This window comes from Bufo gargarizans, chromosome 2 (genome assembly GCF_014858855.1).
Source record: "Bufo gargarizans isolate SCDJY-AF-19 chromosome 2, ASM1485885v1, whole genome shotgun sequence".
In the NCBI taxonomy this organism is placed as follows: Eukaryota; Metazoa; Chordata; class Amphibia; order Anura; family Bufonidae; genus Bufo; species Bufo gargarizans.
This window is the reverse complement of record NC_058081.1, coordinates 693,840,854-693,866,857: the sequence shown is the minus strand read 5'-3', so window position 1 is coordinate 693,866,857 and position 26,004 is coordinate 693,840,854. Positions and strand designations below refer to the sequence as shown.

The following is a 26,004-nucleotide window of genomic DNA, read 5'->3' as shown; positions in this document are numbered from 1 at the left end:
GGGAGAACATGCACCATGCAGATGTTTTCTATCTATTAGTCGTACGTCTTATACGGTAACCCCCACACATCACAATCGATAAGGTACACGATATATGCCAAGTTTCAATGAATACAGGACCGCTATAAATGATGGCGTCTGTCGGGTTGCCCAATAATAATTGATGGCCTTAAAGCACCATCGACACTCCTCATGACTTCTTGATATGTTACTTCTTGGGTAATCTTAGTGCTAAGAATGTGGCACGCCACTTCAGCTCCTTATGTCTCCTCTCTGCTTTTTACTGAGGCTAGACATGGTCAGCCACTAAGAATTATGGGCCCACCTTGCAGCCTCTGGTGGGGGGGAGAAAAACTGGAGCAAACCGGAGATGATTAAAGTATATTATAATATAATTTTTGCTTGGACAGGTCACAGTGGGAATAAGAGGAACGGCACAACGTAGTGTCATAGGAATAGTTGCCAGAGGTGACCGCTCCTCCATAATGGTCTTTTTCCCCATCTCTTGTACACCTTGGATATGATCCTGAGAATAAACTCCCTGCGGCCTCTTCATCCGCATTCCCTGCGCAGTAGGGATCCCGACCACTGTCTGTGCAGGGAAACTGCAGCACGGCTCCGCTCCAGTGAATGTGATCCGCTGCGCAGGGGCCACAGCACTGGATTGGTACTGTGGCACCTTTATTCTCAGGGTTGGAGGTGGGGGTCGGACCTCTACCGGTTATAGCACCAGTAGACTCATGGTTGCTTTTCTGTCACTTCCAGATAGAAGTTCGATTGCAGGAGCTGCAGCAGGCAGGCCTCCTGGTGTCGTGGAGTTTCGCGGAGCGTCCCGATATGCTGCTTCATGTTGCCCCCAAGCAGTCACATCAGGTATGTGCTGAACAGTGTCTCTCCTTCTCTACTGTCATTTGGCGATTCATTGTAGGTCCCAATAATTTTTTGAGATGTTGTCTGTCCGCAGAAGAGTGAAGGAGGCGCAGACCTCTGTACGGTTCAAGACCTAGTACAAAACGCGTTGCTCACAGCAGAGCCAGCCATGATGTTCAACCTAAAAGCTCCTGATGGTAATCTGGTGAGTCCTCGACTAGTCCCCTGCGCTACATCCTGTCTGTCTTTATCTTCTCATTTTCTAGTCCTATCTGTACTGCATAGGGTGTCTGTGACAGACTGATTCAGGGGTCGCCCAGTAGAACCGACAACTTGAAACTTCTGGTTCGACAGCTGCACCTGCGGGATGTTGTTCTGCAAGATTCAGGTTGGTTACCGTATTTTATATTCTTATATAGGTGCAGTTGGAGCAGACTTGGGCCTGATGTACACGGCTGAGGGTAACAGGGCTCCCATAGAGAAACGTGGCCCCTGCTGTACCTTCATATGGCTCCAGTAGCATATGGAGGGATAGTCTAGGGCAGAATATATCACTGTACATTAGTGCATGGAGGTTGTGACTGTGTGTACTAAGTAGCATTACGGAGGTATTCCAGAAAATCCTGGTGCGCTTAAAACGCTGTTCTCTGTACACCGCTGAGCTGTCAGTGTACGGAGTACATTTTAATTATGGGCAGCAGCAGCGCTGTGAGTATTGGCAGGAGCGCATATTGCTGCACCTGCCCGTACTCCCTGGACCATTACTAACTCTTGGCATAGCACATGGGTACCCTGTACCCATGTACTATGCCAGGATTAGCTGAGCGGGCTTATGCTTCTGCCTGCAGTTCTCTTAGCTTAGCGGAGCAGACAGAAGCGGGAGCCCGCTTAGCTAATCCTGGCATAGTACATGGGTACAGGGTACCTATCTGCTATTCTAAGAGTTAGTAATCGTCCAGGGAGTACTGGCAGTGGGCGTCTCAGAACCTAGAAACCCCCCCCCCCCCCCCAATCAAAATGTCTAACCTGTCACTATGCCAAATCGTTTAGTTTTTTTAATGCTAGATTCCTAGGGTTTATTCCCCTACATCCAGTCATGTCACCGCTTTCATTTTATAGCATAGGATCGCACTCCATGGACATGTTCTCCACTCATTTTCTTTGGCTCGTTTCCTAGACGTTGAGCTGATATGTGAAGCTGAAATGGACGGTCAGCGGAAGAAAACCGGCTGCGCCAGGGTGCATAGAACGGGAGAGGCCTGGAGCGTCTCATGGAGTGAGGAGATGATACTGTGAGCAGGTGTAAGGGGGTAACTGGGGTCGTATGGCGTAAATACCCGCTGGGGTGATTTCTGGGAGGGTGCTTCTGACTATTGGGGGTAATATGTGATCTTGTGACTTCATGATAAAGTCTGACTCTTCTCCCCGTACAGTCAACTCACTCCTCAGAGCAGGGAGCTGTCGTTGAAAGTCTGGCAGATGGGGAGAGACTCAGATGGTGAGTTGTGTTTTTTTTTTTTTTTTTTGCTTTCTTTTGTTTTGTTTTTTTTGTTTTTTGCAAACCCTCCCATAGATTGAAACTTGTGCCAGTGACATCTAGAAGTATTCATACATCCTTTCATTCCCCCCTTATAGATATTCTCCTGGGTCACACCAAGGTGGCTCTGAAGTCACCGGAGAGAGACCTGTGTGGAAAGCGTGTGTACCCACTGACCATGTGCACCATGCGCACCATGCTGCCTGAGATCCCCGCACCGTCAATATCTGTGGAGGTGAGTAGTGATTGAAAATGAAAACGTCTTGAAGGAGCGCCAATCCAGTATTCATGGCGTGACGGGCAGATATTGACCCCCCCCCCGCCGACTACAAGCGCAGAAGACATGCTTTAATAACCTCTTGTTTGGGTCTGACACGGTGTTAAAAAAATAAATTAAAAAAATAAATACAAAGCGGTGTAGATGTATGAGCGCAGGAGCTGTACCTGTATAGTGAGGCTGGAAACGTAGGACTACCTTCTAAGCCATTTCACCCCCCGCAATAGTCACTTGTTCTACGCAATAGTCAATTGACCAGGTTATCTAAGTGGTTGGAAAGAAAGAGGGTCCCTCTGTCGCTTCATTGGAGGTTGCAGGGAGCTGATTGGTTTCCAGGCACCCTGGGGCCTAATGAAGGCCTTCAGTGTGTGTAGGCCCTGCCGTTATAGATGCAAGCGCACAGTCAAGTCTTACGATTTTGTTTTCCATCTTTTTCTTAGTTCTATATATCGGAGGCAAATCTACTGCGGGCAACCTTGGGGACTCCAATGCAGAGAATGAATATTACGCCTACCAAGAAAGTGGAGATGGATCGTGCAGTGATGCCAGATGGTACTATTGTAACTACTGTGACGACTATTCAGTCGAGGCCAAAGCTTGATGGTAAGATAGGTAGGTTACTGGAAACGTGATCCACAAAAAACTACGGTACGCAGTACAGCTCCAGATCAATCAGGCCATTTAGAGGCTGTAATCCTTGCAAAGGTGGCCAGCCATGGGGAAGCTCAGAAATACTGTATTTATTTTTGTTTGCTTTATAAGACGCATGCAAAAGTGGGGTGGAAAATGGCAGTGCTCATTAGTATGCAGGGAAAGTGGTGAGTTTAGGGCTGCTAGTACTCCGATGCTCTCCTTTGCCCTGCGCTGAATCGTGCAGGGGAAAGTCTTTTTCAGCAGATCCGATGACGTACCAGGCTCTCCATGGGTAAGCTAGGTGGAGGCTTCCGCCCAGCAGTGAGCCCGGTGATGCCACCCGCACTAATGGGCGGGCTTTAGCGCTGTCCTAGCCTGTAAAACTGTGACGTTACTAGGAACACTGCTAGGCGGAAGCCTCCTCCTAGCAGTGTCAAAAAAATAGGGCAAGGGAGAGCATCGGAGCATGAAATTCTCCAATACTCACGTCAGAGTGGCTGCAGGGGTGAAAATGGGGATTTGTTCGGGTTCAGCTCTCAACCTGGAAAACCCCTTTAATGACTGCTCCCTGGTTTTCTTTCAGGTGCCACACTGTTCTGATTGGGTACAGCGTCAGGATGTAGTGCATGTAGGCGCGCACTATGACCTGACGCTGTCTTATTGTCTTTTACTCTCTGATCGGAGGTCTGACGAAGATTTGGTGGGGTCTGGGAAAGTTGGGTGACAGCTGGTAAAGGCCATATTGATGGGCACCCAGGTACAGATTGTTGCTCTTGTATTCATAGGGGATTTAGGTCTGATTTAGAAAAGTTTTTATTTTATTTTTTTCTTCACCTCCGTGTCTTATGATCAGGTGCGTCTTATAAAGCAAAAAATACAGTAATAAAGGATATAAAATTATATATTTTTTTCCCCCCCCAAAACATGTAATACTGAACACCCAGGGCCAAAACGGACCACACCTGCACACTCAGCTGTCTTAATTAGGGCCTCATTATGGTGTCTTGTCGGGTTCATTACTTGTTACAGTAGTTGAATTTGCAGTTTAGCAGGGACTATTTATACAACATCACTTTTTATTAATTTTTTTATTTATTTTTGAGAATCAAGTTTTTCCTTTTTTAATTAAGCTTTTGTTTGGCCCAGATTCTCCTGCCAGATCACCATCTAAAGTTGAAGTGACCGAAAACAAACCAGTTTTATTCCCCCGAAGCTGCTCTGCTGGTTCTTCTCCAAGTGGCAGTGGTAGGTGTTACCGTTCCATTTCAGGCTTCTGTATGTTTCACAGCAGATAAAATATAAAAATGGTGTTTATCATTTACATACTAATCATCTTGAATATTGAGGGTTCTTTGCATTACAAGGGTGAAATCTGCGACCTATAGAGTGCTGCAAATATGAAAGTTGGTCTGTGAGTAGGATTTGTCTCCTCCTGATCTGATGGACTGGCGCTCCATTCCTTCCCTATGTGGCTGACTGAGATGGAGTACAGTCCCTTTAACCACTTAACTGCAGCCTGCAGGAGGAAAGGAAAAATGGTAAAAAAAAAAAAAAAAAAATTTTTTTAAATATAAAGCTGTTAGTTATAATACACAGTGGACGCTGTAAATAAGTTCCACAAACTGTAGATATTTTTTTTTTTTAATGCATTATATCTACCCCAAAATGGTTCCTTTAAAAAAAATAATGAAAATAATTTTTTTTTTAAGGGAACAATTAAGTTTGACTCCTGGAACACAAAGAGGAAAATGTTACCAGTCCTTAAAGAGGTTGTCTCTCTTCAGCAAACAGCATGTATTATTGTGCTGCCCATAATTATTCATACCCCTGGCAAATTTTGACTTAAAGTTACTTCTATTCAACCAGCAAGTCATTTTTCGACGGGAAATGACATAGGTGTCTCCCAAAAGATAATAAGACGATGTACAAGAGGCATTATTGTGGGAAAACATTTTTTAGCTTTTATTTACATTTGAGCAAAAAATACAAGATGTTCCGCACTGTGGAAAATCTCGGAGGACATAATTTGGAAGCTAAAAGTGACACCTGTGCTGGCCAGGAGGATAGTTAGAGAGGTGGAAAAGAATCCAAGGATCACCACCAAGGCCATCCTGGTGAATCTGGGCTCTGCTGGTGGCAATGTCTCAAGGCAGACAATCCAACGGACACTGCACACTGCAGACCAAGGAGGACGCCACGTCTCCAGATAAGGCACACAAAAGCTCGCTTGGCCCTGGCAAAAGCTCATCTGGACAAAGGATAAGACTTCTGGTCTTCTGTGTTATGGTCAGATGAAATGAAAATTTTATTGTTTGGTCACAATGATGTTTCCTTCATTTGGCGTAAAAAAGGAGAAGCCTTCAACCCAAAGGACACCATCCCTACTGTCAAACATGGTGGTGGGAACCTAATGCTTTGGGGGTGTTTTTCAGCCAATAGACCAGGGAACCTAATCACAGTAAACGGCACCATGAATAAAGAGCAATACATGAGGATTCTCAACGACAACATCAGGAAGTCTGCAGAGAAACTTGGCCTTGGGCACCAGTGGACATTTCAGCAGGACAATGACCCAGAACACACAGCAAAAGTGGTGAAGAAATGGTTAGCAGACAACAACATTAACGTTTTGGAGAGGCCCAGTCAGAGTCCAGACTAGAATCCAATTGAGAATCTGTGGAGGGAGCTAAAGATCAGGGTGATGGCAAGAAGACCCTCCAACCTGAAAGATTTGGAGCTCATTGCTAAAGATGAATGGGCAAAAATACCTGTGGAGACATGCAAAAAGCTGGTCTGCAATTATAGGGAGCGTTTGATTGCTGTAATGGCCAATAAAGGCTTTTCTATAGATTGAGAAGGGTAGGAATACTTTTGGACTAGACACTTTTTTTTGCTCAAATGTAAATAAAAGCTGAGAAATTTTTATTTGTTTAATTTTTTTCATAATAATGCCTCTTGTACATTGTCTTATCTTTTGGGAGACACCTAAGTCAAAATTTGCCAGGGGTATGAATAATTATGGGCAGCACTGTATGTAGAGAACGTTAAGACAAGTCACTTAATAATGTATTGTGATTCTCCATATTGCCTTCTTTGCTGGCTGGTATCATTTTTCCATTAAATTATACACGTCTTGTTTCCATGGTTACGACCACCCCCAAAATCCATTAGCGGTGGCCGTGCTTGCACACTATAGGAAAAAGCACCAGCCTATGTGCACTCCTGTGGTCTTGGCCACCAGAGAGGCCGGTACTTTTTCCTATTGTACGCAAGAACGACCACCGCTGATGGATACGAGCAGTGTATAATGTGGTGAAAAAATGAATCCAGCCAGCAAAGGAATCAATGTGGACAATCACAATACATTAGTAAGAACCTTGTATTAACTTTCTCTACATGATAAATGTCACCTGCTGAAGTAACACAACCCCTTTAAAGAGGACCTTTTATCGGTCCAAACACTGTGGACTAAGTGTCATGACATATACAGCGGCGCCCAGGGATCTCGCTGCACTTACTATTATCCCTGGGCGCCGCTCCGTTCTCCCGTTATGTCCTCCGGTATGTTCGGTCACTGGGTTATAGTATGTGGAGACTTAGGACTCTTGGTTATAGTAGGCAGAGTCTGCCCTTGTTCTGCTGGGCGTCTCCTCCTCCTAGGCTGTAGCGCTGGCCAATCGCAGCGCACAGCTCACAGCCTGGAAGGAGGAGACTCTCAGGAGAACAAGGGCAGTCTCCGCCTACTATAACCAAGTGACCGAACATACCTGATGACATAGCAGGAGAACGGAGCGGCGCCCAGGGATAATAGTAAGTGCAGTGAGATCCCTGGGCGCTGCTGTACAGATCATGATACTTAGTTCACAATGTTTGGACCGATAAAAGGTCCTCTTTAAGGCTAAAATTGTCACTAAAGAGTTAAAAATGCAATTGTGTCCCCTAAGTTGTGCACCAACAAGACACAGCTACGCAAAAAGTGACATTTTTGGGAGGGTTTTTCCAATTTTAATGTGACTGTGAGGTGGTACTTTAAAAAAAAAAGTCTGAGAACGTCAAGCCATATATTTCGATAACTTTTTATTTTTTTTAAAAAGTACAGCGGAAACGAGATGTGACCAGCCCCTAAATATCCATTCGACTGAGGCCAAAAAACACTTTAGGTCTGGTATTATGGAAGCTCATGAGTACATTTGATGTATGTGTTGGGAGCACATAAACCTGTACAAAATGACCGATCCTTGTAAATGTACACTCTTGGGCTACATGCACACAACCGTATGTGTTTTTGCAGATCCATTGTAACAATGCCTAAAACTGACAAGAATAGGACATGTTCTAAATTTTATTTTTTGCGGGGCTACAGACATATGGATGCAGACAGCACACAGTGTGCTGTCCGCATTTTTTGCGTACCCATTGAAATGAATGGGTCCGCATCCTATCCGCAGAAAAAAACTGAACTGACACTGAAACAAACAACGTGTGTGTGCATGTAGCCTTAACCTCCCCAGTAGTTAGAGCAGGCTCTACCTGGAGGAACCTCGAAATGCTGTATGCCAGTGTTATGGGGTGCAAAAGTCACAATTTTGGCTACTTTCACACTTGCGTTTGGGGTTCCGCTTGTGAGATCCGTTTGAAGTTTCTCACAAGCGGCCCAGAACGGATCCGTACATCCCCCAATGCATTCTGAATGGATGCGGATCCATTCAGAATGCATCAATTTGGCTCCGTTCCGCCTCCATTCCGCTCAGGAGACGGACACCCAAATGCTGCTTGCAGCGTTCGTGTGTCCGCCTGGCCGTGGCGGAGCCAAACGGATCCGTCCTGACTTACAATGCAAGTCAATGGGGACGGATCAGTTTGACGTTGACACAATATGGTGCAATTGCAAACGGAATTGTCCCCCTTTGACTTTCAACGTAAAGTCAGGAGTCCCTATCAATATACCATCGGATCGGCGTTTTCTCCAATCCGATTGTATATTTTAACTTGAAGCGTCCCCATCACCATGGGAACGCCTCTGTTAGAATATACCATTTGGATTTGAGTTAGATGTAAAAAAAACTCAGATCCGACAGTATATTCTAACAGAGGCGTTCCTATAGTGATGGGGACGCTTCAAGTTAGAATATACTACAAACTGTGTACATGACTGCTGCCTGGCAGCATCCGATCTTACAGGGGGCTACGATCCGCACAATTAACCGCACCTGAGGGGTGCCAGGCAGCAGGGGCCAAACCCCCCCCCCCCCCCCATAGTATTAGCATTGGTGGCCAGTGCGATGCGCCGCACAGACCTGTCACTTACCAGTAGGAGGAGCGTCGGCCGGCCACAGACAGCGCAGGCAAATATCAGCTAAGTAACCATGGCAGCCAGGACTGCAGTAGCATCCTGGCTGCCATGGCCCCAGCGATAACTGGGACTCTGATCGGAAATGCCGGCCGCTGCCACCAATGATATGCGTGGGGGGGGGGGGGGGCTATTGGTGCACTGGCCACCAATGCTAATACTGGGGAGGGAGGGGGCCACACTGGCCACCAATGCTAATACTGGGGAGGGAGGGAGGGGGCCACACTGGCAACCAATGCTTTTAATACTAGGGAGGGAGGGAGGGGGCCACACTGGCAACTAATGCTTTTAATACTGGGGAGGGAGGGAGGGGGCCACACTGGCAACCAATGCTTTTAATACTGGGGAGGGAGGGAGGGAGGGGGCCACACTGGCAACCAATGCTTTTAATACTGGGGAGGGAGGGGGCCACACTGGCAACCAATGCTTTTAATACTGGGGAGGGAGGGGGGTCTGGCCCCTGCTGCCTGGCAGCACCCGATCAGGGGGCAGAGATCCACACAATTAACCCCTAAGGTGCCGCACCTGAGGGCTTAATTGTGCGGATCGTAGCCCCCTGTAAGAGATCGGGTGGTGCCAGGCAGCAGGGGGCAGTTATGTACAGTTTTTAGTATAGTCTAACTTGAAGCGTCCCCATCACCATGGGAACGCCTCTGTGTTAGAATATACTGTCGGATCTGAGTTTTCATGATCTTGAAAACTCAGATCTGAAAAAAGCTGTTATGCAGACGGATCCGCATTGAACGCAAGTGTGAAAGTAGCCTTTCTTGTGCATCATGTCAACCAAAAATGCAACTTTTTGGATTTTTCAGCACGATAATTCAGACAGAGGAGGCCACGCCTTTATGCTAAGCCCCACCACATTTACACCAGAAAGTTATTGTAAATTGTATTTGAAATCTACTCCAGCTTAAGCTACATGCACACGACAGTGAAAAACACACAAGTGATGGACTTTACATGTCCATTTTGAGAACAATGGTATTATTCACACGGCAGTTTTTCTAAATGGCCAGTAAATAACGGTCGTCAAAAAACAGAACATGTGCTATCCTGTCAGTTTGTTTTTATTGACCGACTGCCCCAATACAATTGAAAGGGTCAGTTTTTAACATCAGTTTATCCGTTTTGTGACAAAATTTGAGGCTGTGTATGGCCTTTTGATGAAGACTGGCATATGAAAAGCCAGTTTTAGGAAGTGTGCTCCGTTTTGTATACATTAAAGGGGTTGTCTCATTTCAGCAAATGGCATTTATCATGTAGACAAAGTTAATACAAGGCACTCGCTAATGTATTGTTCTCCATATTGCTTCCTTTGCTGACTGGATTCATTTTTCCATCACGTTATACACTGCTTGTATCCAGGGCTTATGACCATCCTGCAGTCCAGCAGTGGTGGTCGTGCTTGCACACTATAGGAAAAAGTGCAGGCGTCTCTAGTGGCCGGCACTGTGGGATCTATCATAGGCACTCATGCGCAGCAGTGGCCGGGATGGAAGCTGCTGTGCGTGCGTACGAGTGCCCCCACAGTCCGGACACCAGAGACCTCTGCACTCCTATAGTGTACAAGCACGACCACTGCTGCTGGATTGCAGGATGGTCATAAGCCCTGGATACAAGCATTGTATAACGTGATGAAAAAATCAAGCCAGCAAAGGAAGCAATATGGAGAACAATGCATTAGTAAGTGCCTTGTATTAATTTTCTCTATGATAAATGCCACTTGCTGAAGTGAGAGGACCCCTTTAACCCCAACATTAATTTACTCCTGTGGAAAAAAAGTGAATTACCAGCATTTTGTTCAGGTTGATGATGGGCACCCTTCTGGCGCTCGCTCACCAGTAGCAGGACTTTTGTCCAAGAAGCCATGTAAGGGACACTGGCATGCCTAATGATGGAGGGGCTGTCGCGGTGACATGTTCTTTCTTTTCTGGAAATTTCACAGAATTTGCTTTTATGCAAAGCCTAATGTGATATGTCTCCTCGTGGCTTATTGATTGCAAACGAGAAGGCAAAAATGCAAATAACTCCTCATACAGCCGGAATAAATGAAAGCTGAGGAATTTTTACCTGCTGTTTCCGGGGAATTCGATTTATTTCTAATATGGTGCAGCCTGTTAACCCTTCAGTGCCATCAGTTTTTGTGGCTAGCCAGGAGCGCGCCATGGTGAAGCCGAGCGCCCTTACTCGGCTATAGCAGTTATCAAGAGAACTGCACTGCCGCTTCTGTGTTCCTAACCAGTTCTTGAGGTAGGTGAAAGTTCCACCTCTGACACATTTGTAGTATATCCTGTGGATATGCCATATACGTCCAGATGGGAATACCCCTCTAAGTGCTGCTTTTTTATAAAAAGGTAGAGCATCTGTTATTTCTAGCAGACACCCTCTCAACAGGACGCTAAGAATTTTTTTTCAACTTTTTTTTTTTTTTTTTTTTTTTTTTTTTTTTTTTTTTGCAGGTGGCTCCCCATCCTCCATTAAGCTAGATCCTGTGGCGGAGACTGCCATTAGACAGTTAACTGAACCCAGCAACAAGTCCTCCAAGAGGACCCCCACCAAACGTAGCACACTGATTATATCAGGAGTCTCGAAGGTATTATTGGGATCACCCACCAGACCTGATAAATAGATATGGTTTTATTGCTTTTCCCTCTTATGGTTTTGAGAGAGAGCGATATATAGATATATACACATTTTCGACCCATTTTCTCTTCAGGTACCGATTGGTGATGATGAAATGGCGCTCTCTCTCGGATATGCAGCTTCCATGGATGCCTCATTGTATGGTATTTCAAAGTGTTTTCAAGTGCCACCGACAGAGGGCTCTGCTGACTTTCCTTCTGAGGTGACCACTTCCCACGGTCAAGACACAGATGAGACCACAAGGTCGGACATTTCAGATCGCCCGTCCCTGGACGACTTGGATTCTGAAACTGGCTCAACCGGGGCCTTGGAAACCCGCAGCCTTAAAGACCACAAAGGTAACAAGTCTGAAAGTGTACAGGCTTTTATCAATTTATTTCTTTTTTAGTTACATGCCATTAAATGCGTTCATGATAAATCGTGTACATAGAAACCACAAGCATGGAGTATATGGAGGAGAAAGGGGCAAATTAACCATGGATGGGTAACCTACTTAATCTGTGGGTCAGTGCTGTCCTAGGATATAGGTGCTGCGCCAGCCCATTGTCGTTGGTGCATAACTAGTACAAACATGAAGGGGTGTTATTACCATTGTGACTGGGTTCACATTGAGGTCCTGTACTGCGCCTCCAAAATACCTGGATTGCCACCATTTTTACAGGTAAGTGTTATGCAGCCAATAACTGCATACCAAAATCTTTTTATGTATTTTTATTTATTTTTTTGCTATATTGCGTACTACTGCAATGTGTGAACCTAGCCTAAAGCAGCCAGTAGAATCGTAAGCTATTTTTATCTGCGTTGCGGTGTATTCACACACAGCATTTATTTTAATTTTTTTTGTGTGCACACAGAAATATCCCCCCCCCATCCATACTGTATCAGACACTCATGTGTCTTCAGCCTTGTGTCCCTGTACTGAGATATCAAACTTTTTTTTTTTTTTTTTACCTAGCGACATATCAAAGTAATATTAATCATTTGGGGGGGGGGGGGGTAAAGAGCTGAGACCCCTACTGATCGCTAGGACGAGGAGAGAGAAGCCGTCACATAGAGCGTAGTCTCTCATCACTGCGTGAGACCGAATTGAGACTGGCCTTCCATTGAGCCTAGCCTGCAGCGAGGAGAGCGGGCTGTGTCAGCTTTTCTCTCACCCTATATATCGGGGGTCTCGGTGCTCGGACTCCCACCGATCAAAAAGACGCAGCTATCGCTACGACATCAAGGGTTTTCTTTTTAAATATATAGATTCTTTTCGGATCCGTCTAAAAATGCTGTCCGTTGCGGCAGTGATCTGGAAAGCAATCTACATGCAAGTGTGAAAGTAGCCTAAATGTGGTAAACCACTGTAAGCAGCCTGTGTCCTCCTTTGCGGATGGCAGTGCGACATGTCTGCAGCGGTCAGTAAAGGATACGGGACGTTACACGTGGAGAATATTCTCCGCACACTGACATTTACTTGCTTTTTTTATTACAGTTGGATTTCTCCGGAGCGGCACTAAACTCCTCTTCCGCAGACATCACCGGGACGCAGGTCTGAGCCAGTCTCACGACGACTTGACCAATGCCGCCACCGCCTCTCGTAAGAAGAGCAGCTTTCCCCGACGACTGTTTAAACGATTTTCTCTAAAAACCAAATCCAAGCCCAATGTTAACGGGAGTGCCCAGGCCGGAGAGAAGTGATCCATCAGGAGATTCCTCTACCTCGGTCCGGTCACTGCATGCTTGCAAAAGCCTCCTGCCGGTGACTCCCCCAGGAGACTGGCATCCTGCAAAGAGCTTCCTGGTTGTCAGTGTGTCGGCGCAGTATACGAGTCCTGCTTCTTGCAAGAAATGCGTATGTGATTGAGAGTCTGACTTTAATTGCGAGTTTCGGTACAGGTGCAGTGATTTCCGTGATCTGCATACTCTACGCTTTGGGTGAATTCCAGCCTGTCTACGCTTTTTGTCTTGTTTCTGATGTCACATTCAGTTACAGGTCTGTCAGCAGTAACGCAGGGAAAGTCCAGCATGAATGGAGAGGATATTGGCAACTGGAAGCTGGTGGAGGAGGAAGGGCCCAGCGTGAAATTAAGCTCATTATAAAAAAAATCTTTTTGTAATCCACATCCCTTGACCTCTAACATGGTGGCCTTAAGGGGGTTGTCAGTCAGGTAACTTTTAATTTTATAAAAAATATATAAAAAAAAGGGGGGTCAGAATGGCATTAAAAAAGTTACTCACTGATGCCTCCCCGCTGCTCCAATTTCCACCCTTTTGGCTTCTAGTTCCTGGTACCTCTCAACGCACGGAAATGATTGCTCAGATAATCACCCACCTTACCAGTGGCTGCCTGAGCTGACACTTACTGGCTGTCGAGAGGGACCAGGAAGCGGAGACCAGTGAGATGACGGCAGATCGGTGCGGAGAGTTTCACCCCCCCCCCCTTCTTAATGCTGTTCTGATCCTGTTTTTATAATGACAATTTACCAACCAGACTATACCTTTTTAGGGTGCCTGCACATGGTCCAGCTTACTAAGTTTTTCTGTGAATATTTTTTTGCAATACGGTACCATCAAAGTGTACGAGGTTATACAAATCTCATGTACACCTTGCTTTTTTCCTTGGGTGCGGAAACTGACCTGCCATGTGGATTGTGAAATCCGCGGCATGCCAATTTTTTATTTCTTTTTTTCTTTGCGGAATTTAACTTTATTTTTTCAACCACAATAAATAGTGCGGATTTATGTGCTTTTTTATTTTTTTATTTAGCAAATTTTCTGCGTGTGCATCCACCCTTAGAGAGGAGGCGTCACCTCCCCTGACGCATCTGGCTTAGTAACGACTTGTGTTCCCCATGTACAGTAATAACTCTTCTTATGACTTTGTCTCATTCCTCTTATTCATCCTAGGAATTTATAATTTAAATTAACAAATGGGTGCTACCATCTCCTTTTCCATGGGGTATGTCCCTACAGTCAGCACTGACTGGACATTGTCACATCCAGATGTCCGGTCTGTGAACCACCCAAGTCAAAGTGTAGCTTCTAGTGAAGTGCTGGCGCACCCGCTGAATCGTCCGAAATTCATCATGCTGCTGCCGAGAACATAGAATATCACGTTATCTCTGCCTGTAAATTATGACACTTTTTTTCTTTCCTTGTTTTGCTCTGCTGGTCGGGGCACCGTGTGGGGCCTGGTATTATCCTGTGCGTATGCCTTTTTAATATGAAGTTTTCTTTGTGGTGTATTGAGTGTGTACAGAGAATCAGAAAACCTATTTATTTGCTGTATTTATTCTAAGATCTGTTGGCTGGAATGTAAAACAAGCCCCCTGCAATGGCTGCAAGTCGGTGGGGATGTCTGCTGTAGTATATACTGTGAAGGAAACTGCCGTCTCATGTATGTAGAAGACAGTGCAGAGATCCACGGTGTGCGGGTTGTCACACAATCGATATTTTAAAAGGATTCTCCAGTATCAAAATTGGGAAGGGAGCATGGGGCTCAGTAAAAAAAATATATATATTATATATATTTTTTTTTTGTTTCCATATGCCACTTTGGTTCTTGATGGACACGTGAATGGCACTTCACCACTGAGGGCGTGTGACTGCTGCAGGCCTAAAGGGGATCAGTGGTGTAGCGTGGGTTGCCAGCACCCGGGGCGAGCCATGTATTGCGCCCCCCCCCCTCCCAACCTGTGGGCACGCCCCTTTTACAGATAATGTAGCAGTCCTATATAACACCACAGATAACATGGTGGTAACTCTCTAAGTACAGATGATGTAGTAGATGGGTATAAGGCCCCAGAATTCAGAACACGCACAGTGTGAGCTGAAGTCTGGGGCCAGGATGCAGCAGGGTGGGCCAAATTCTCAATCCACCCCCTGAACCCTACCATGAAACAAATATGTGTTTGGACATTACATACATCACTACAAAATATACAGTATAATACAGCACCACATACCTCATCCATCCAGTGACATCTCCTGTGATGTAGACTTTCCTTAACGTCTTTATTCAGAGATAAGACCGCCATGACACCTTCTTTCCGCTGCGCCTCTACAGTTTCACAGAAAGCATTTTTAGATTCCTCACTTTACTATCATCCTCCCCTCCTTGTACCTCAACACTGTTATCCTGCTGCCCCCCAATACTGTGGTAGAGCCAGACAGATAGGAGGACCAGAGTTGAGGCACACTCATATATACTAATATTACAGAGGGGCCATTATATATTATAATAATACATAGGGGGCTATTATATATATTAATAATACAGAGGCGGCCATTATATATTCTAATCCGTGTGGAGGGGGCATAGGAGGAGGCAAAACTACTGTGTAGGGATGAGCGAATTTGTTATAAAATTTGTTTGTGCTTCGTTTGGTGGTAGAAGCAGAGTTGCATTATGGATTCCGTTACCACAGACCATAACGCAATTCTATGACGTAGAATGCATAACGGAATGCCTTTAGAGACATTCCGTTATTCCTTCCGTCATAATAGAAGTCTATGGGCTGCATAACGGATCTGTCCCGTTTCCGTTAGGCAGGAGAGGACTCCCCTGCATAACGGAAACGGGACAGATCCGTTATGCAGTCCATACACTTTTATTATGACGGAAGGAATAACGGAATGTCTCTAAAGGCATTCCGTTATGCATTCTACGTCATAGAATTGCGTTATGGTCTGTGGTAACGGAATCCATAACACAATTCTGCTTTTACCACCAAACGAAGTGTAAACAAATTTCAAAATCTGAAATTCGCTCATCTTTACCACTGTGTGGAGGGGGCACAGAGGAGACAAAACCCACAGTGTGGAGAGCGCACAGACGAGGCAAAACCACCTTATGGAGGTAAAGGGAGTCTGTCATCAAAGTTTCACCTTTTTAACCGTTCCCATAGCTTTCTAGCAGCCTTACAGTTATAAAAACGTTACCTTTATGAGCAATCCTGGACTTATAAAACCGGCAAAAAACAACTTAGTAGTATATGCAAGTGAGGGCTCGCAAGTGCCCAGGGGCGGCGTTACCCTCGTAGGTGCCCAGCTTGCTCAGCCTTATTGTCGCTTCCCCCCGCCCATTCTTTCCCTCTGACCGCCCATCTACTTACTTTTTGCTTCGCCGAGATCCTGCGCCTGCGCACTTAGTCCATTAATTACTGTGATGCCGTACAAGGAATGGGCATCGCAGTGCGCATGCGCCGGCCGACAGACTTAGTGCGCAGGCGCGGGATCTCGGCGAAACAAGAAGTAAGTAGATGGGCGGTCAGAGGGAAAGGATGGGCGAGCAGAGGGAAAGACAGGGCGGGGTGAAGCGACAATAAGGCTGAGCTAGCTGGGCACCTACGAGGGTAACGCCGCCCCTGGGCACTTGCGAGCCCTCATTTGCATATGCTACTAAGTTGTTTTTTGCCGGTTTTATAAGTCCAGGATTGCTCATAAAGGTAACGTTTTTATTAACTGTAAGGCTGCTAGAAAGCTATGGGAAGGGTTAAAAAGGTGAAACTTTGATGACAGACTCCCTTTAAAATACCTAATGTAAGGGGATGTACTGTATGGTGAGCAATGTAACTGTGGGTGACTTTATAAAAGCTTCTAGCAGCTTTCACACCCCTCATATACTCCACTACAAACTACATAGAAATACAGCCCCCAAACCCCTCACCAGAAATCACTGACCACAGCATACTGTAAGTGCCTGCACTCTCCCTGCTCTGGACGCTGCTCTGCTTCTCCTTACAGCCCTTTTCCTGCATCTGGCTCAGTCTGTAAGGGGCGGGAGGAAGCGGTCACATGATCTTATGACATCATTCCCTCTAAGAAGCCAATACATTCTAGACCTGTCCTGAACCTATGAGGCAGAATGGAAATGCCTGCTTTCCTCCTTTAGAAAATGCCTGCTGCCGGGCGCCCCCTGCAATTTGGCGCCCGGGGCAACGGCCCCCCCGGCCCCCCCCACGCTACGCCCCTGAAGGGGATCAAAGAGCTGGAACACTTTAAAAGTTATTTTTTATTTTTTTCCCACCGCTCCCTGCCTAATTTCAATTAATTGGTGAATCCCTGTAATGGGTCTGATTGCTTGGGCTCCACTAGTGAGATGGGGGTCACCGCACAACCATAGCGAGGAGCAGTTTACACTGCGCAGCGCTTGGCTATCTCCATCAGTCCCATTGACTTTGCATGGCGCAGGAACGCTGCTCCATTCGAGGGCCTTCTCACTGTGGTTGTGCAGCTTATAGCACCCAGTGCCCCGTGGGCACCCAGCAATTGGATGTTACCTGCCCTGTCTAATTCTGTTCTCTTCTGAGCGCAATTACTGGGTTTCTAATATCCCCAATTTGCTGTGCTCCCTTGTACGATGCAAGCTTTTAGTTGACACAATTCAGATATTTTTGATACAGATGCAGTAATAGTGCATCGGTCACTGCCCGTGTGCTGGTAGTCCCGTGGAGCAGCGCGGGTGATCTGTGAAAACCATTCATCTGTATAGAACCTCTTAGCCACTTACTGATGTTTTATTTAGCTTTTTATGTCTAAGAAATGCTGGAGAACCAGAATAAAATAAAATGAAGGATCATGTTATTCGTGTTTGCAGTTTTTGAATAACCTTATTTTTATTTTGCACCTTTCTTAAAATGCAGATCCTGATTTTGTATTGTGATAGAGAACTACAGGCCCTTTTTACATAGACTAATGATCTGGAATGGTTTAACCCATTTACTGACTAAACCATGCTCCAGATCACCCGACAAAGGAGAAAATGCATCCAAAATATGGTGTTGGCAGCACATTGCTCCATTTAAACAATATTGGAACTGTCTGTGCCCCAGTGATGACAAACACAAGGTGCAACAGCACTCTACAAACCAAAAGAGTACAAAAGTATATTACATTGAAAATACTATGCTAATAACTTAGAGATGCTTAGCAAATACATTTTGTACAAAATCATTTGAGCCCGTCTGCCGAACGCCAAGGCGACCTCTATAAGACGGGTCCTAACACTAAAACTCACCTGTTGGGTGCCATAACTGCGACCATAAATCCAGAGAGTGCAGGTCCCCCTTGATTTATGCATGCTGGGCCCCCTTGATTTACGTCTATCAAGGGGGCCCAGCATGCATGTGGGACCTGCACTCTCTGGATTCATGGTCGCAGTTATGGTACCCAACAGGTGAGTTTTAGTGTTAGGACCCGTCTTATAGAGGTCGCCTTGGTGTTCGGCAGACGGGCTCAAATGATTTTGTACAAAATGTATTTGCTAAGCATCTCTAAGTTATTAGCATAGTATTTGCAGTGTAATATACTTTTGTACTCTACTTTTGGTTTGTAGAGTGCTGTTGCACCTTGTGTTTGTCAGATATGTATATTTGCAGCCACACGCAACGTGCACCTGCGTATTGGGATGAGCTGACCCCCCCCCCCCCCCCCCCCTTTTTGTGTGCCCCAGTGATCACATAAAAGGGCTTCTGTCAGCGTGATCAACCCTATTATGCCAGGCACATTGTCTGCTAGGGTCGATCATGCTGATTGGATATTATTTTAATTTGTCTGCACGATACACTGTTCCAGAGAAAACAGTTTTTAATATGCTAGTTGAAGCACCAAGGGGTCGTCCAGAACCCTTAGAGCACCAGTTTGTGAACTCTCCTGCAGCCTTAGCCACTGGTATTGGCATAAAGAATAAAAAAATACCCCTCCTAGCCAATGCTCACTTGGTCCAAGTTGCTCTCCACTTTCCAGTCCTCGCTCAACACACAGGACATGGTAGGAGATGCGCCCTCAGCCAGTCACTGGACTACCAGGTCACCACTCTAACTACTGCCTGGCTGAAGGGCCTTCTCCTGCCACTTCCAGTGTATTGAGTCTGTATCAGAAACTGGAGAGCAACTGGGACCTGCTGAGCATCTGACCAGCAGGTGGGGGATTTGGTATGAATGAGTAATGCATACAAAAAAATTTTTTTGGATAATACTGTGTTGTGCTGGTTCTAAATTCAAGCTGTTGGCAGGTATTACTTGGGGTGAACAGACCAGAGGGCATTCAGAGACCAGATCATTGTTTTCTGTATGTGCCTGTATAGAGATTACGGTTGCCATTAGAGAATTGTATCTACCCTTTGCCCCAATACTATATAGTAAACAAATATGTAATGTTCTGGCTTCTCAGTGTATATCGGCATAAGGAAACTAGGTCCCTCATTGGCTTTATAAGCAAAACTCCGTCCAAGAAAGAAGCTGTGCTGATATGAGAGCTAAGGAAGACCGCAGCATCCTGGACCCACAGCCCTCACATCCAACATGTACAATGCTGGCAGGGACACATCTGCATGAGCTGAAACTAGGAGCAGACTCTAAGGCAGGCATGCTCAACCTCTGGCCCCCCAGCTGGCTGTTGCAAAACTACAACTCCCAGCATCCCTGAACAGCCTACCGCAGGGCATTGTGGGAGTTGTAGTTTTAAAACAGCTGGAGGGCCGCAGGTTGAGCATGCCTGCTCTAAGGCCTCTTGCACACACAAGTCTTATTTTTTTTTTTTTCCGTTTTTTTGTGTTCCGTATACGGAACAGTTCATTTCAATGGATCTGCAAATAAAACGGAATGTACTCTGTATGTGTTCCGTTTAAAGATAGAACATGTCCTATTATTGTCTGCATAACGGACAAGGATAGTACTGTTCTATCAGGCCAGCTGTTCCATCGGCTGTATTTTTTGCAGACCGCAAAATACTGAGCCATACGGTTGTGTGCAAGAGGCCTAAACCGAATACTGAGGTGTGAAAATAAAGGTGCACATTGATGAAGACCGATGTGTAAAACTGCAAAAAGTCACCAAATTTATATGCAAGTGTGAAAAGTCTCAAAAGCCCTATTTTGTGACTTTTCGGACCCAGCATTCTGTAGTGAAGGCATGATAAATCTGGGACTATGTTAAATGTGACCACAGCTTCTGAGAGCTAGAAACACCTGGGAGTACATTCCCCTCACTGAGGTTGTGGAAAGCTTTCACTAGTAGTGATAGGATTAAAGGGGTATTCTGGTTCTTAGAAGTTATACCCTAAATAGGACCCCCACTGATCACAAGAACTGGGGCCCCCCCGTATCCCCTGCAGCTACCTGAAATGAACAGAGCAGCCAGCCGCCCATGTGCTTGATTATTATTATTTTTTTCAGGGGATCAAATTTTGCATACATTCATTTATATATTCCGCAGCACAGTACATCAGTCGCTGTCCACATTGGGGCTCACAGTATGTTCTTTAGGGTACAGGAAGAAACCCACACATACGCCAGGAGAGCATGCAAACTTTGTGCAAGTCTTGCCCTTGGTCGAATCCAGTGCTCTAAGGTGCCTAACCTCTAAGCGACTATTCAGACCACCTTGTAAGTCCAGTAGGGGGTTAATAAACCCAGTGATGTCATGAAATATGGCTGAAAAAAGACCTCCGTCCATCCAGTTTAGCCCGTTATCCCGAAAGTTGATCCAGAGCAAAGCAAAAAAATGTCATCAAGTTAGGGTCCATTCACACGTCCGTTTTGGTGTTCCGCATCCGTTCCGATTAAAAATGGAAGGTTATGCGGATCCATTCATTTTCAATGGAATCAGCAAATAATCGGACAGCACTCATGGTGCTCTCCGATTCCGTTCCGTTCCGTGGGTTCCGTTATTCGGATCCTGGGAAAAAATATATACCCTGTCCTACTATTTGTCCGATTTTGCGTTCCGTCATCCCATTCTAGTCAACGGATCCGTTGAAAATCTGGAAGACATGCTAAAAGCATCCTCATGTCATCCAGATTTTCGGATCCGCAAAAAACAGGAACGTTTATCTGGAAAGGTAAAAATACTGACGTGTGAATGGACTCTTAAAGGAACTTTTTCCCCTAAAATGAGGAAAATTTACCTCTGTCAGGCAATTGGAATAACTCCCTGGATCACCAGCCCTTCTCCAGAAATATATATTATATATATCCTCCAGGGATACACGGAGGCCCCTCTGGAACTCTTTTAGGCCATATTCACATCTCCATTAAGGAGATCAAGTTGCCTGATCCAACGCAAATACTGGATATCGGCCAGGCAAAAAAAAACTTGCAGACGTTTTTTGTCTGGCTGAAACACGGCATTTGTGCCACAAACCTTTCGGAGTACCACCAGACCTCATTAAAGTTAAAGGTGATCCGATGCTGAAGTGGTAGAATCGGGCAATTACGGATTCTGCAAGGTCTGGCAGGCTGCTCTGTGCCAGAATAGGCTCCCGGATCTCCTAGCGGGGATGTGAATGAGGCCTCTTTCACACGGATGATACGGATTGGCTCAGGGTGTGTTCATTGAAACTCGCACCATTTTGCAAGCAAGTTCAGTCAGTTTAGTCTGCCTTTGTGTTTAGTGTTTTCTGCGCGGATGCAATCAGTTTTTTTAATGCGTTTTTTGCGCGCGTGAAAAAATACTGAAGGCTTACAAACAACATCTAACAACCATCAATGAAAAATGCATCCGGATTCAATGAATTTTTCCACTGAAGCCCCATTCACTTCTATGGCACCAGGGCTGCACAGACCCATTGAAATAAAGGGGTCAGGATTCAGTGCGGGTGCTATGCGTTCACTCCACACATCGCACCAGTATGGAAAACTCACTCCACCAGTGAACTCGCCATCACCACCTCCTCAGGCAGAGAGCTCCATAGTCTCACTGCTCTTACCGTAAAGAATCCTCTTCTATGTTTGTGTACAAACCTTCTTTCCTCCAGACGCAGAGGATGTCCCCTTGTCACAGTCCTGGGGATCAATAGATGATGGGAGTGATCTCTGTACTGACCCCTGATATATTTATACATAGTTATTAGATCTCCCCTCAGTCGTCTTTTTTTTCTAAAGTGAATAATCCTAATTTTGACAATCTTCCTGGGTACTGTAGTTGCCCCATTCCAGTTATTACTTTAGTTGCCCTCCTCTGAACTCTCTCCAGCTCTGCTATGTCTGCCTTGTTCACTGGAGCCCAGAACTGTACACAGTCCTCCATGTGCGGTCTGACCAGTGATTTGTAAAGTGGCAGGACTATGTTCTCATCACGGGCATCTATGCCCCTTTTGATGCCCCCATAATCTTATTGGCCTTGGCAGCAGCTGCCTGATACTGGTTTCTACAGCTTAGTTTTCTGTTCACCAAAATTCCTAAGGGGGGGAATTCATTTCTTAATCTGAAATATGCCTATTTCAGGTACAGATTGCGGCACAACAGCTAATAGTGCTGCAATCTGCGACTTCCTCCCGCTCACGTAGGGTTGCCACCCGTATGGCAATGACCCGGACAGTCCGGGTTTGTAAACCTGTGCCTGGGTACAAGCCTTTCTCAGACCCGGGCACAGCGATCAGCTGGGAGTGATGCGATGCTAGCCCAGGGTGGAGCTGACTTCAGACACGACCACCCTCCCTCCCTTCTGTTCAGGTTTGGCTTTAAGAAAAGGTGGCAACCCTACGCTCACGCCAGGTCTAAAAAAGTGGGCATGGTGTGGAAGGGGGATGGGCCTCTCATTTACCATTTTCTTTGCCTGTTTCAGGGTACTTTCACACTTGCGTTTTTCTTTTCCGGCATAGAGTTCCGTCACAGGGGCTCTATACCGGAAAAGAACTGATCAGTTTTATCCCCATGCATTCTGAATGGAGAGTAATCCGTTCAGTTTGCATCAGGATGTCTTCAGTTCAGTCGTTTTGACTGATCAGGCAAAAGAGAAAACCGCAGCATGCTACGGTTTTCTCTCCGGCGAAACAAACTGACTTGCCTGAACGCCGGATCCGTCATTTTTTCCCATAGGGATGTATTAGTGCCGGATCCGTCGTTCAGAATACCGGAATGCCGGATCCGTCGTTCCGCTATGCGCATGCGCAGACTGAAAAAAAGGTGAAAAAAAATAAATGCCAGATCCGTTTTGCCGGATGACACCGGAACGACGGATCCGGCATTTCAATGCATTTTTTCGACTGATCAGGCATTTTTAAGACTGATCAGGATCCTGATCAGTCTTACTAATGCCATCAGTTAGCATACATTTTGCCTGATCCGGCAGGCAGTTCCGACGACGGAACTGCTTGCCGGATCTCTCTTCCGCAAGTGTGAAAGTAGCCTTAGGCGTATAAAAGGTCTAAACATAAGACAGCTGGGAAGCTGTCTCACATTTAGAACTGGTGGTAGATCAGCCGAAGTTATCGAGAGGCCGGCGCCTTTTCATAACTTCGGCGTATCCACTGCCAGCCAGGGCCGGTGCAAGGATTTTTGCTGCCCTAGGCAAAGATCCATTTTGCCGCCCCCTCATGTCACTAACTCACTGACAGACACACATACACTCACTGACAGACACACATACACTCACTGACAGACACACACTCACTGACAGACACACGCACTCAGACACTCACTGAATGACGTACACAGAAACTCACTGACAGACACACATACACCCACTGACAGACACACATACACCCACTGACAGACACACATACACCCACTGACAGACACACATACACCCACTGACAGACACACATACACTCACTGACAGACACACATACACTCACTGACAGACACACATACACTCACTGACAGACATATACGCACTCAGACACTCACTGAATGACGTACACAGAAACTCACTGATAGACACACACGCACTCAGACACTCACTGAATGACGTACACAGAAACTCACTGAAGCCCATACAGGTGAGCTAGAGAGGCGTATATACATTGGGTTAAATAGGTATTGCTGTGCGATCGTTTTATGATTGGCTCTGATTTGATTTCCTTTATTGATTTTGCTTTTTGATTGGGTGAGTAACATTGTGGGAGTGCATGTTTTTAACTATTTATATGTGGGCATTATCACTTGTAATGTATGCTTGACAAAGGCTAGATGTAGCCGAAACGTAGCATTTTTTGTACACCGTGCCATGGAGTTCTGAATAAAGAGGTAACTTGTTTGGAGATGCTGCTGTAGCCTACGTTTTCTATTGCCTTCACCTTGACCGCCTTGGATCTGGGGTCTTCAGCTCAGCTGCTGCATTCCTATAACTAAAGCTCTGGAAAGCCATTTGTGTGCTGCTCCTGCCCTTCGTTTTATAAATACACAGGCAGACACTTAAATACTTACCTCCCTGGAGTCCAGTGTGGTGCAGCTCCTCAGTCCTCCAGTGCGCCGTTTAGGCTACTTTCACACTAGCGTTCGGGGCTCCGCTTGTGAGTTCCGTTTGAAGGCTCTCACAAGCGTCCCCGAACGGATCCGTCCAGCCCTAATGCATTCTGAGTGGATGCGGATCCGCTCAGAATGCCTCAGTCTGGCACCGTTTGGCCTCCGCTCCTCTCAGCAGGCGGACATGCGTTCAGATGACTGCCTGGCCGTGCGGAGGCAAACGGATCCGTCCAGTAAGTCAATAGGGACGGATCCGTTTGAAGTTGACACAATATGGCTCAATTTTCAAACTGATCCGTCCCCCATTGACTTTCAATGTAAAGTCTGGACAAATCCGTCTGAATACAAATTGTAATTGGACTTTTTTTTAGTGAAATATAATGCAGACGTTCCGTCTGAACGGATACCATCGTTTGCATTATAGGAGCGGATCCGTCTGTACAAATACCAGACGGATCCGCTCCAAACGCAAGTGTGAAAGTAGCCTTAGTATACCGGGGCCGGAATGACGTCATCACAGAGGGCGCACGAGGGAGGAGTGGGGAGCTGCTAGAACAGCCTAGTTCGCCATATGGTTGCATCGGGCCTGCTGCCAGCTTAGGGCTCAGGCGTCCCATACTAGTAATAGGCCTGAGCCTGTTCAAGGCTTCCAGACCGATTACTGGTATACTCCAATGCAGAGCTGCCACCATACTAAATACTGTATTCTCTTACTGATATCCATTACAGCAGCGGTCCCCAACCGCCGGACCGGGCCCTGGAAGATTGTTTGCCGGGCCGCAGCGATCAGGGCAGTCTTTAACGCGGTACTAATGAAGCGCTTCCATTATGGAAGCGCTTCATTAGTACAGGAGGACCAGGAAGCGGTAAAGGATCTGTACTCACCGCTTCCTGGTCCTCGGCTCGGCTATCGGCTGTGCAGGGCTGCGCACAGAGTGCGGTCGCTCTGTGACCTCACACTGTGCACCGCGATACACAGCCGACAGCAGGATGAAGAGGATCGCAATGGTGACCAGGAGCAGGAGAGGCAAGTGTTTGTTTTGTTTTTGTTTTATTTGCCCTGGGGGCTGACATAAGGGCTGTTGGTTGACATGGGGGCTGTTGGCTGACATGGGGGCTGTTGGCTGACATGGGGGGCTGATGGCTGACATGGGGGGCTGATGGCTGACATGGGGGGCTGATGGCTGACATGGGGCTAATGGCTGACATGGGGGGCTGATGGCTGACATGGGGACTGATAGATGGCTAAAGGTTGGGGGCTTGATCTGAGGCATTGGGGGTCTGATCTGAGGTCCGATTAACATTGGGGTCTGATTGCTGGTCTGACCGGAGGTGTAATGAAAAATATTTTTTCTTATTGTTCTACTCTAAAACCTAGGTGCGTCTTATAGGGCGAAAAATATGGTACAGTGCAGCAGAGACCCTAGTCAGTTTATATAGTCATTATATAGTGTTATATATTTTAATATGCACCTTGTGTTTTGTTATGCATGTGAATCAGTCAGCGCCGACTAGCACCCCCT

The 26,004-nt window shown here is 46.2% G+C and overlaps 1 protein-coding gene across 3 annotated transcripts in view; it reads left to right on the top strand.

Moving 5' to 3' along the window:
- The window catches only part of C2CD2L (C2CD2 like), a 33,507-nt gene extending 18,485 nt beyond the window's left edge, over window positions 1-15,022 (top strand). The window contains exons 4-15 of one of the 3 annotated variants that reach the window (XR_006387942.1): window positions 766-873; window positions 965-1,075; window positions 1,156-1,258; window positions 2,048-2,162; window positions 2,304-2,368; window positions 2,506-2,642; window positions 3,125-3,296; window positions 4,464-4,562; window positions 11,127-11,260; window positions 11,384-11,648; window positions 12,788-13,463; window positions 14,203-15,020. Coding sequence is in view for 2 of the 3 variants with exons in the window: in XM_044282354.1 (XP_044138289.1) it covers window positions 766-873; window positions 965-1,075; window positions 1,156-1,258; window positions 2,048-2,162; window positions 2,304-2,368; window positions 2,506-2,642; window positions 3,125-3,296; window positions 4,464-4,562; window positions 11,127-11,260; window positions 11,384-11,648; window positions 12,788-12,993 (1,515 nt within the window). In the remaining variant the exon portion in view is untranslated. Of the gene's footprint in view, window positions 1-765; window positions 874-964; window positions 1,076-1,155; window positions 1,259-2,047; window positions 2,163-2,303; window positions 2,369-2,505; window positions 2,643-3,124; window positions 3,297-4,463; window positions 4,563-11,126; window positions 11,261-11,383; window positions 11,649-12,787 lie in introns of all 3 variants that reach the window. The other 2 variants (XM_044282355.1, XM_044282354.1) reach the window with 2 other exon arrangements.
- The last annotated feature ends 10,982 nt before the right edge of the window (window positions 15,023-26,004 follow it).